The 12,053-nt window shown below is 43.5% G+C and overlaps 1 protein-coding gene across 1 annotated transcript in view; it reads right to left on the bottom strand.

The window, feature by feature from the left end:
- Positions 1 to 2,283: 2,283 nt before the first annotated feature.
- The window catches only part of Hsd17b11 (hydroxysteroid 17-beta dehydrogenase 11), a 34,698-nt gene continuing 24,928 nt past the window's right edge, over positions 2,284 to 12,053 (bottom strand). The window contains 2 exon segments of the mRNA XM_038325438.2: positions 2,284 to 2,448; positions 5,355 to 5,471. Coding sequence (XP_038181366.1) covers positions 2,364 to 2,448; positions 5,355 to 5,471 — 202 coding nt within the window. The 3' untranslated portion in view covers positions 2,284 to 2,363.

Here is a 12,053-nt window from a genome sequence, read left to right as displayed (position 1 = left end):
ACTGAGTGTCAGGTCACCTAGAGTGACACAATGAGACTCCATTTCAAAAAAAAAAAAAAGGAGCAAACAAAACCTTCTGTAGTTAATATAAGCTTCTGTGTGTTTATTTGGGACTGGCGCAGTTGGGACAAAAGAAAGGCTCTGCCTCCAATTACACAGTACTGATGGGCAGGGCTGTTGTTGCCATGGTAGTTAGGGCCTGGAGTACACATGGGGTCTTGGGTGCCCCTTACCTCCCCTATCCTCCACCTGAGGTCCTAGGCTATAGGTCAGTGCTGCTATATCGGGGCAGACATTCCTTTCTTAGTTACTGTCTGGGGAGATGACCTCACTGGCACACCCAGCAGTGAGCATTGCTAATTCCCTTCCTTAATCTAAAACTGACAGTCGAGATTAGCCATCCCATCCACAGTGGCCCTGTGCAGAAGCGTGATCCCGACAGCTGGCAAGCAATCTCTCAAGCTTTGGATTTTGCGAGATCCTCAGAGGCCGCCCTATGGATGAGCCAGGTGGATTTTCTCATCATACTGGAGGAGAGAGAGATTTCAAGTGAGGATTAGCTTCAAACATGTAATAAGCCTCAGACTCTGAGTCAAAGGAGTCACTGCCTGATGTTGGTGAATTAGAGCAAGCTTTTAAAAAACACAGAGGGGAAAAAAACCCCTCAGAAGCCCTTCCCCATTCTGCATACATTTACCATCCCTGAAGAGTGTGGCTCTGACTCAGGGCTGCTCTTCTGAGTTCCTGGGGCTACTGCTCTGTCCACAGCCAGTCCGACTCCTAATAGTCCCGTGGCACAGGGCTCCTGTGAGATCTCGTGTTGTTTGACTTTCTTTTGGGACCACAGTTCACAAATAACAACATGGAGACTTATTATGAAAGCTCGGCCTTGCCTTAGGCTCATCTTCAATTAGTTCTGAGGACTTAATTAACTCATATTTTTAATCTACGTTCTGTCACGTGACTAAGTTACCTCTCCTCTGTACAGCGTGCCTGACTTGCTCCAAGTCTGCTGGCAAAATCCCTGCATCTAGATTCCCCCTCCCCCTTTCCTCTCTCTGCCTATCCTCTCCGACCTAGCTACTGGTCATTCCATCAGAAGGCGCCTCGGCGAAGATATAACTTCACAATGTACACAAATATTCTGCAACAATCACATGGCAATCTGCCTGGTGTGTGTCTTAACATTCAAGAAACGAGTCTCCATTTTGCCAGTATCATATGCAAAGAAGCAGGGCTCATAATGGTCACTGTCAAAATCCGTTATTTGCATTAATTTCTGATGAAAGCTTTGGAAGCTACAATGTATTTAGCGGGAAAAGGGAAATGCTATCTCAGTATGCTGATGTTCACAGTGAGTTCTCTTACTGAAGTTTCTGGAGGCTTCCACCAGGCCTACTCCACTGGGAGCTAAGGTCGACAAGCCTACGACACATGTACAAGTTAGCCAAATGAATAAATACAGTGATTACTAAAGGAGGCAGGGGCCACCATGTCGGGTGCTTCTCCTCCAAGTGTGCCAACAGGCCGGATGTGGTGCAGAGTGGCGGAGATGGAGCCCAGTCGTCTGTGCCTGTTAGCTTTGTGCTTTGCCAGAGGAGCTACATGCCCCACCCAACCTGAACCTGACCATACAGCCCCATCTCACTAACTTCACCTTCAAGAAACTTCTGGAGACAAATCAAAACAAAACAACAACAATAACAACAACACCAACAACAAAAACAACAACAAAGAAAAAGACAGACTTTATTGCATCACTGAATTTCCTTTAATTTAAAGGTCAAGTCATGTTCTATGTGTAGCAGAGACACTGAGGATTGGAATGTGGTCCGTTCATTATTACCATTTGTAAACATATTGTCCTGTACTTCAGCCTGAAAGCCTGCAGATGCTGTTATCCTTGCAAGAGCATCTACCCCAGCTTCTTTGAACTGGAATTTCAGGAAACAGTGCTGATACGTGGGTTGTTGAAAAGACACTAGACAAAGTCCTTCATTCCATCTGGAGAGGCTGAAGTTTCTGATATATATGGAACCGAAGAGGAAATGTGAGTTCCATAAGCTAAAATGCAATGTCAAGTATCATAAGTAAAAATGGACAGCTCAAGTTCTGAACACTTGGGGATGAGCTGCAAAGTCTGAAAAAAATATTATTGTGAAATCGACCATCTTCCCCTCCCCTTTCCATAAGGGTGACTCTTAAGGCCACTTGGTTCTATGATGGGAAACTGGCTTTCGTGAGTATGATCACACTTTAAAAAGAGACGGTGAAGAAACAAGATTGAAAACATTAAAATTTTGATTAATATGGAAGGAATCAACTTGAGAGCAGAAAGTCAGCTTTTCGTGAAGCCAGAGCCATCATTTGTCTTTGTATCCAATAACCGCATCGAACTTAATGTTGAGCCTGTGCTTCAGAACCGCCAGGAACCGTTCCGGAAGGATCCTAGGAGAGACGCGCAAGTATATTAGGAAAAACATATTCACTTAAAATTAATTTTTGTATTTCAATTTATTTCTTTGTTGTTGTTATTATTGTTTTTCGAGACAGGGTTTCTCTGTAGCTTTGGAGCCTGTCCTGGAACTCACTCCATAGACCAGACTGCACTCAAACTCACAGAGATCTGCCCGCCTCTGCCTCCCGAGGGCTGGGGCTAAAAGCCTGCACCACCACCGCCCAACCTTTCACTTCCTTCTTAAATAAGTCAGTCAACTTTCACTAGGGTAGAAGTGTCCCGAATATCTTTTGAAATTTACACATATATGTATTTATATATATATATATATATATATGTATATGTATATTTTTACTTTTAAAATAAATATGTTCTGGGGCTGGAGAGATGGCTCAGCGGTTAAGAGCATTGCCTGCTCTTCCAAAGGTCCTGAGTTCGATTCCCAGCAACCACATGGTGGCTCACAACCATCTGTAATGAGGTCTGGTGCCTTCTTCTGGCCTGCAGGCATACACACAGACAGAATATTGTATACATAATATATAAATAAATATTTAAAAAATAAATAAATATGTTCTTTCCTTTTTCCAGAAGACCTCAAGAGGAGGTATACCAAGCCGAACAGTTGAGATGCTAAAGGGTTAAAAGACGCTGCAGCTGGAGAGGAAGCAGGCTTGGGGGCTAAGATGATGCTGTAATTCAGACATCACTGAAATGCTGCCCTGAAGCCCAGGAAAGGCACTGACAATGCAGGCAGTGCCCTGGTTGTGAGCATAACGGTGAACAAATTAACCTCTGATTTGAATTCTCACGCGTGTATGGAAAAAATTATGCCCAATGCTCTTGTGAACAATCTCTATGTTGATATTAAAGGTGATGAGCAGCGACAGACACGCAGCTCATCTCATTCCCTTTCTCCCTGGAGCGTGCACTACAGACTGTTCAGAAGGTGTCACAGTCCAGTGTTTTCTCCCTGTATACAGACTGTTCAGAAGGTTGTCACAGTCCAGTGTTTTCTCCCTGGAGTGCGTACTACAGACTGTTTAGAAGGTTGTCACAGTCCAGTGGGTCTGAGAGAAAGTAAACAGGATGTACAGGTCAAAGTAATGGCGTACAGTGACCTGCCAGACAGCATTCAGTGTTTGGAATCTACACACTGCATACCGTAATGGCGATTCCAACAGTGAGAGAGGTAATCGCGATATATGGCCCCAAGGGAGTGTTCATGGTACACTTTAGATTGTTTTAATAAAAAGATTTCTTTCATATTTTACACGGATGAGTATTTTGTCTGTAAGACTGTAAGTGCATGGTGTGTGTGCCTGGTGTCCTCTGAGGCTGAAATCGGGCACTGGATCCCTTGGAACTGCAGCTGTGGATGGATGTGAGTCACCGTGCTGGGAACTGAACCCAGGTGCTGGTAGCAGTCATCTGTTAGAACACAGGTCTCTGAGTCCGGATTGAAATACTCTGTATTAAAATGTCTAGAAGAGGGTAGAATCTACTTGTCAAGAACCCCCAGGAAGCTGCAGAAGCCCCTGTCTAGGCACAAGGGCAAGGGAATCTGTTTCCCCCAGTGCTCCTGAGGGTACTATTTGAACAGCCTCAAAGGCCACACAGATTCTCTGGCAGTTTCTTCGGAGGGCGTATGTTTTATGGGCGTTCTTAGCACCCGCCTTCTAATTTCTGCCAAGTCTGGGAGTCACCTGAAGAACTAGAGAGCAAGTCTCAAACATCAGCGCTCTCTGAGCTTCTCCAGGGAGCTCCTGTCTGCACCAGAGAATGCAGCAGCCAAAGAACACACATCTTCTGGGGAGGTGGAGGAAATGAAAATTCTCTTCAAGGGAGCAGGAGATTTTGCGCTCCTAACGAACTCTGAGTCACATGGATGTTCACAATGCAGGGACCATACTGCAAGCAAGGCCCAGATCTCTAAAATTATAGATCATTTAGTGACTCCTATGCTTTAAGATGACCTTCTATATAGGGAAAACTCCCATGAGACCTGTGACCGCGTACCTAAAATATAACTTTATTACCAACCAAAGACTGTAACATATATGTGAACTGCTTCATTCAAAGCTTTTCAAGGTACTTTGCTAGTATCTCTTCCTGCGTTACAGATGTTGATTTTTATTTTATTTTAATTTGGTCTCTTCTAAACTATCTTTTGTCTAGGGTTCCATACATCACTAAAGGTGAGCGTTGTGGAGAGAGGATGGCCATCCATCTAGATGACGGAAGTTACAGCAAACAGCAGACGTATTTCCTGAGCAAGATTCTGCAGTGAGCCGTTCTGGACTCAAGAGATGGATCCCCATGGGAAGCTTCTCCATTCTGTACGTCTCCATTTAGAATCCAGAAACCATGAGAGCTGTTGCTCCCATGACAACTGCCTTCTCCTACTACCATCTTAACGCTGTCAGTTGCAGAATTTGAGACCAAACCCAGTCTTCATTGGTAATGCGAGACCATGTCTTTCTTAGGTTTCTTTGAAATTACCTACTGGGTTAGAACCCAGTATTGATAATAAACATTTTGCTTTACAAATGACAAAAAGATAAAAATAAAAAAAAAATCTAACCTTGGTCCCCTTTTGTCCTACTGTTCAATGAGTCTACGGCTAGAAATGCTTTAAAAGAATCATGTTCATCGATGAGACATAAATTTCTTAAAAAAAAACACAACTAAGAAGCCTTAAAAACACATGAAAGTGCTTTGGTGACTATTACAGTCTTCCCTCCATGATTAGCACCCTCAGCTTTAAAAACTCAGAACCTCGTGGCCTCTTCTCATTTTGTCAGTTCACTCCCACATAAATGCATTAAATCCACTGATTTTAAATTGAGCAGGAACACGGTGACTTCTAACGTCAACAAACACAAGTGTCACTTACTTTTCAAATGCCATCAATAACTTGATAGAACTTGGAACAAATATCATTTTCTTCTCGGTGAGGATCCCGTACATGAGATTTTCTACCACCTCTTCAGGCTCCAGGGTGGGTCCTAAACTAAAAGAGAGGCAGGGTTCAGAGACAAGGTAGCTCACTGAAGAGAAGTGTGGTGTTGAACAAGTGGATTCAGCATTCGGAGGAAAGGCTGCTCTGGAACCAAGAGTTCATAAACACCTGTGTGAATGGCATAGGACACTGGGGACTACACTGTGGCCTGGTACCCACCACCGGGAAGTCTACACTATGGCCTGGTGCCCACCACCAGGAAGTCTACACCGTGACCTGGTACCCACCATCAGAAAGTCTACACTGTGGCCTGGTACCCATCATCAGGAAGTCTACACCATGGCCTGGTACCCACCATCAGGAAGTCTACACTGTGGCCTGGTGCCCACCATCAGGAAGTCTACACTGTGGCCCGGTGCCCACCATCAGGAAGTCTACACTGTGGCCTGGTGCCCACCATCAGGAAGTCTACACTGTGGCCTGGTGCCCACCATCAGGAAGTCTACACTGTGGCCTGGTGCCCATCATCAGGAAGTGCTGTAGCAACTGAATGTTGCTTGATGTACCTGCACTGCCTAAGTCAGACAACTTCTGAATGAAGTGTAATAACTCTAGAGTATTGTGGATTAAAAGCCTAAAAGATAGGACTTTCAGAAAAATCTCAATTTCTTCTAACATCCCTGTGTTGAGAGGAAATGCAATTATGTTAAATAAATGCTCACAATGGCTTTTGTAGAAATTATACATCAAGCTGGGTGGTGGTGGCACACATCTTTAATCCCAGCACTAAGGAGGCAGAGACAGATGGATCTCTGAGTTTGCGGCCAGCCTGGTCTACAGAGTGAGTCCCGGACAGCCAAGGCTACATAGAGAAAGCCTGTTTCGGAAACTGAAACCAAACCAAACCAAAATCAAACCAAACAAACAAACAAAACAAAACACTACACCAGTATTATGGGCCAATCTGTTGGGTCAGGAAGGAGGGTATGTTGGATAAGAAGGAAGACCAAGGAAAATTTCCAGACAGAATTGGGTTTGATTGATTTCTCATTTAAGTGGCTGAGTAATTGGGGGGAAGACAAATACAATTGCTTACAACAAAAACTCAGGTTTTAATGTTTGTTGTTTCTTAGTCTAAAAATGGGCTCAAGCGACGGCAGCACGGTGGCCAGTTTTAACAAGTGGCTCTCCAGAAGACAGGTTTCCCAGTTTTGCAGGACTTGCTGATTTCCATGCTATTAAAGCTCCCCCCATGGCAGGTTTCAGCTACCACGGGGCGTCTCTGGGTGAGCATAAGCCAGCAGCTGCAGTGATATTTCACTTGTATTTTAATAAGTGAAGCTGGCCTGAAGATCAGAGAGTCAAAAACAGCTGCACTGGTCAGCCTTACAGACCAGGCAGTGGTCACACACACCTTTAATCCCAGTAACCACACTAGTTTGCCATAGAAACTGGGCGGTGCGTGTCTTTAATCCTAGTGGTGCAGAGGATTATAAAATGGGAGGAGACAGCTCTCAGACACAGCTCACTCTGAGACGCCTGGAGGCAGGATCACCATTTTGGACTGAGGTAGAGGTAAGAGACAGTGACTGACTGTTTTGCTTTTCTGACCTTCAGGTTGAACCCCAATTTCTGTCTCTGGGTTTTTATTAATCATGCTACAAGCAGCCACACTGTCTGGGGTGTGATGAGGAACTAGACGTGTGCTGTTAGCATGCTACGGAGTACCACCTTGCTATGTAACATCTTCTATTTATGAACAAGCTGAAATAAAGTAATTTTTGGTCATATATACACACATACAACTTGAAAATATTTACAGAAAAAAAACAGAGCCATATACAAAAAGAGTAAATGTTTTAAAAGTTGGCTATGAAAAAAAGGGATTATCAATTACCCTTGGTCTAATACCGTAGATTATCAATTACCCTTGGTCTAATACTGTAGATTATCAATTACCCTTGGTCTAATACTGTAGATTATCAATTACCCTTGGTCTGATACTGTAGATTATCAATTACACTTGGTCTGATACTGTAGATTATCAATTATCCTTGGTCTGATACTGTAGATTATCAATTACACTTGGTCTGATACTATAGATTATCAATTACACTTGGTCTAATACTGTAGATTATCAATTACACTTGGTCTAATACTGTAGTTAATGCTGCATTGTTCATAACGCTAATTGAACAGAAAGAGAAAAATTATTTCAGGAAGACTTTTAATTAAAAACAGTTTGTTCTTGAAACAATAGGGTCTCTGTCGGGGTCCAAGAGCACTCTACTGGTAATGGAAATCTGGTCAACTACCCAGGGCTAGTGAGGTCGTGGACTTTTGAGGAGACTCTATAACCATCACTACTAAACCACTGCAATCCCTAACTACACTCTAGATACTAATCCTTATAAAGTTCTTACCCTTCATGAGGGAAACTTCTCTTTGTAACAGATGGAGACCATTACAGAAACCACAACCCATCAAAAGGCAGAGTTGTAGATCCAAGTTCAGCAGATACATCTACAACACAACCCCTGAACCTAAGGGTTGGGATAGAAGGAGAGGGGGCAGAACGATCGTCAGAGCCAGCGGAACAGATCGTGTCTCCCAGAAGTGTCAGAAGCTGCAGGCATAAAAATCTCACTCACGGGCTGCTTAACCATGAGCTGAACAAGGGCAACAACAGACACAGTAAGGGAAGGGAGAAGGCTCATGGCGCCTCAACCGTCAGCAAGGATCTACAGGTGATGGAGGAATGCCCGAGCAGGAGAAATGGCCTCCCTCAGGGAAGAGCACACCAGGTCAATCCTGAAGTCATATACATACAAGTAACATCATATGGACTGAGCAGGCTGTACATATATGTTAAGTAACACACACACAACAACAACAATTAAAGAAAAAGAGGTCACAAATTTGACATTCTATGGGAGCGCTTGAAGGGAGGAAAAGATGTAATTATATCAAAAAATAAGAAAAACATTTAAAAAGCTATAAGTCAAAATTAAACCAAATACAAAGCAAGTCAAACTGAGAAATAGTAAAGATCTAATTAATTATAGATCTATGGAATAGAAGCCATAAACATAGCAGAGAATCCATGAAATCAAACTAATTCATTGAAAAGAACCACAAAATTAACAATGTCTTAAGTTAGAATAACTAAGGAAAATAGAAGACACAGCATATAAATTCAAGAATGAAAGCAGGGCCATTTCCAGGAACTCGTGGAAATAAAGATCCCGAGAGCACCACAAACAGCCAGCCATGTTCCAGTAAGAGCCCACGTGACATGCACAGACCCAAGGGTGCAACCATGAAGACTGACTCAAGAAGAAAGTGAAAAATGGAACAGGACTTTGAAAGAAATTCAATCAGTACCCAAGACTGCTTACTTAAGACAGGGTCTGACTATTAGCTCAGGCTAGCCTAGGGTTCCCTACATAGACTGAGCCATCAATGAACTGGAGATCCTAGCTACCACACCCAGGTTCTATCTATCTATCTATCTATCTATCTATCTATCTATCTATCTATCTATCTATCTATCATCTATCTATCATCTATCTGTCTGTCTATCTATCTATCTATCTATCTATCTATCTATCTATCTATCTATCTATCTATCTATCTATTTGATACAGGGTTTCTCTGTATAGACCTGGCTGTCCTGGCACTCACTCTGTAGACCAGGCTGGCCTCGAACTCACAGAGATCCTGTCTCACAAAGGCAGCCTGCCTCTGCCTCCTGAGGGCTGGGATTAAAGGTGCGTGCCACAACCACTTAGCAAAAACTTGCATTTTTTAATATTTAAGGAAGAACTGACAGAAATCCTTTTCAAATTCTTCTAAGAACAGACGACAAGGAAACTTCTTGTTTTGTATGGGGTCTTGGTATTTAAGACCAAGCTGACCGCTAGCCCGAGATACTCAGTTTAGAACACTCTAAGATTAGAGGCTTCTGGGGCCATACCTGGTTTATAGGCTGCTGCCTTGCTTCATGCCCCAAAGTCTAAAGCTAATCAACCCCAGACAGGAATCTCCAAAACTGTCCCAAAGCAACAGTGTTCCCTCTTCAGCTGATTATCTCAGGTATTTTGTTGGAGTGACAGCTAGCTGACCCATCTCACGGAGTTGTCATAGACTTAGAGCAAGACAAACTGGGTGGAGCGGGGCCTGTAATCCCAGTGACTGGAAGGCAGAGGCAGGTGGGTCAGACACTAATGGCAACCTCACTGCATACTAAGTTTGAGTCCAGCTTTGGCTGTAAGAAATGAGACAGGCATTGAGAATGTGGATATATCAAACCTGACCATCCAGGATTAGAGCAGAGTACAGAAGCAAACATACAGTATATAATACAGTTTCTGGCATTTAGCAGGTAAATGTTTTGAAATAAGGCTGTTGCTAGCTGTCTTAGGGTTTCTATTGCTGGGACAAAACACCACGACCAAAAGCAAACTGGGGAGCAAAGGGTTTGCTTGACTTAGGCTTCCATATCATTACCAAAGGAAGCCAGGACAGGAACTCAAACAGGGCTGGAATCTGGAGGCAGGAGCTGACGCAGAGGCCATGGAGGGGTGTTGCTTACTGACTTGCTTCCTCTGGCTTGCTCAGCCTGCTTTATATAACCCAGGACCATCAGCCCAGGGTTGACACCACCCTCCATAGACTGGGCCCTGTGCATTGATCATTAACTGAAAATGCCTTACATCTGGATCTCATGGAGGCATTTCCTCAGCTGAGGCTCCATCCTGATGACTGGTATCAAGCTGACACACAACAAGCCAGTACATTATCCTATCTTATTTAATAAAAATAACTTTTAGTTCTCAAGGACTTAATTGGAATGCATAATATTTATTTTCCATAAATTTTGACAACAGTGAATTTTAGACTCTATTGAAGGTCTGTTTCTTACACTGTGTTACAAGAAGCAATAAACGACACTTGAGTGCCCTTTTAGAGTGGATTTAAATGCCAATATTAACATGAGACATCATTTCAAATTCAGCCACTTGGAAGCTGTTCAGTCTCTTCCGTGAGTAACCTGACTTTGGGTAATCATGTCTGTTCTGTTGCTCATGGGTGAGTTGTTAGACCATCTGTAAGCCTCGGTCAGTTCACCTACCAGATAACTAGACAGCATCTGCCCCAGCGCTTGAGGTGTAAGAAAAAGACCTTGTGTGGGATTCCTGCCGCCAGTCACATTTCTACAAAGCTCTGTTTCTTGTATGGATATAGTTTTGCCAGAAGAGGGCGCTCATGCATTGTCCAACCATGTTTTAGGGCGCGATGAAAAGAGTAACAGCTTTAAAATGTGGCACCTGACTTTAATAACTGACAGATGCCCGGAGTTTCAAGAACACAGGTGCCAATATGTTACTTTAACATCTAAATCCCGAGATAAGAGGAAAGCGGCAAGTGTTATTTTGGCACGCCTGCTCTTGGATTTAATGAACAAGATTTCCCTTCTTAGTTGGTGTCCTTTTCTTCCTTCAAGGCCAAATTAGGGTTTTACAGCTAATTCACATGGAATTAAGAATTGGATTTCTGAACGAGAAAGTCTGTTTTGGGGCTTTTTATTTGTTTCTGTTTTGTTGTTTTTCTTTTTTGTTTCTGTTTTATTTCATTTAGTTTTGAGACAGGGCTTACCTTCTTGCCTAGGCTGATAGAAATTTAACCTCCAGAGTGTTGGAGCTACAGGTTCCTGCTAGAAGACCTACTTTTGTCTCCTGACAAAATTGTGTCTTAACATAGATGTTCTTGGGGTGATACTGAGAAGTTTCTGCACAGAAAAGATAAGAACACAAAGTGAAGACAGACGGATTACAGACCGGGACAGAATCTTAGCTTGCTGTACATCTGACGGAAGATTAATGTCTAGATTGTACAAAGAACTGAAAACCTGAATATCAAGGCAATAAATTAAAGAAAAAGATCATTCTCAAAAGAACTACAAATAGCCAATAAAGACGGGAAAAATGCTCAGCTTCAGCAGCCACCAAAGAAATACAAACACTGATTTCCGCCTCCCCCAGTCAGGGTGGCAGTGCTTTCAATGCCAAGTCGGAGCTCAGGTGAGCTCGCAGCTCAGGTGAGCACACGCCAGCCGCTAAGTACAAGCCCCAGCTCTGCTTTTCCTCACCACGCTGCTGGTGAGAAAGAAACCAGGGGGAGAGCAGGACGGAGAGCTACCCTCAGATCCTAGGAAGACATGAGCGACTGCAAACCCGCCTGCCGCAGAGACCTTGCACCAGTGTTTGCTCCAGCTCTAGTCATGGCAGCTAAGAGATGGCGGCAACGTAGGTGTCCAAGAGCAGGGGAACGGGTAAAGAAAAGGCGGTAAACACACGACGAAATGCTCTTGGCTATAAAGATGAAGATACGTTGTTCTCAGGAAAATGGATGAAGCTGGCAACGATCATACTAAGTGAATTAAGTCTCAGACAGACAAACATACTCTCTATCATTTGTGATTCTAGGATGTATAGACACGTGAAATTGTGTATGTCCGTGTGACGTGAGAGCGTAAGCTGTGGGGGTGGGGCTGGAGAGATGGCTCAGTCAGTAGGGTGCTCACTCTGCTAGCACAACAATGTGAGCTCCACGCCCAGCACCCAGGGAAAG

Source organism: Arvicola amphibius, chromosome 1, assembly GCF_903992535.2.
Source record: "Arvicola amphibius chromosome 1, mArvAmp1.2, whole genome shotgun sequence".
Taxonomy (NCBI): domain Eukaryota; kingdom Metazoa; phylum Chordata; class Mammalia; order Rodentia; family Cricetidae; genus Arvicola; species Arvicola amphibius.
The sequence above is the reverse complement of the archived record's forward strand: the minus strand, read 5'-3'. Positions and strand labels throughout refer to the sequence as shown.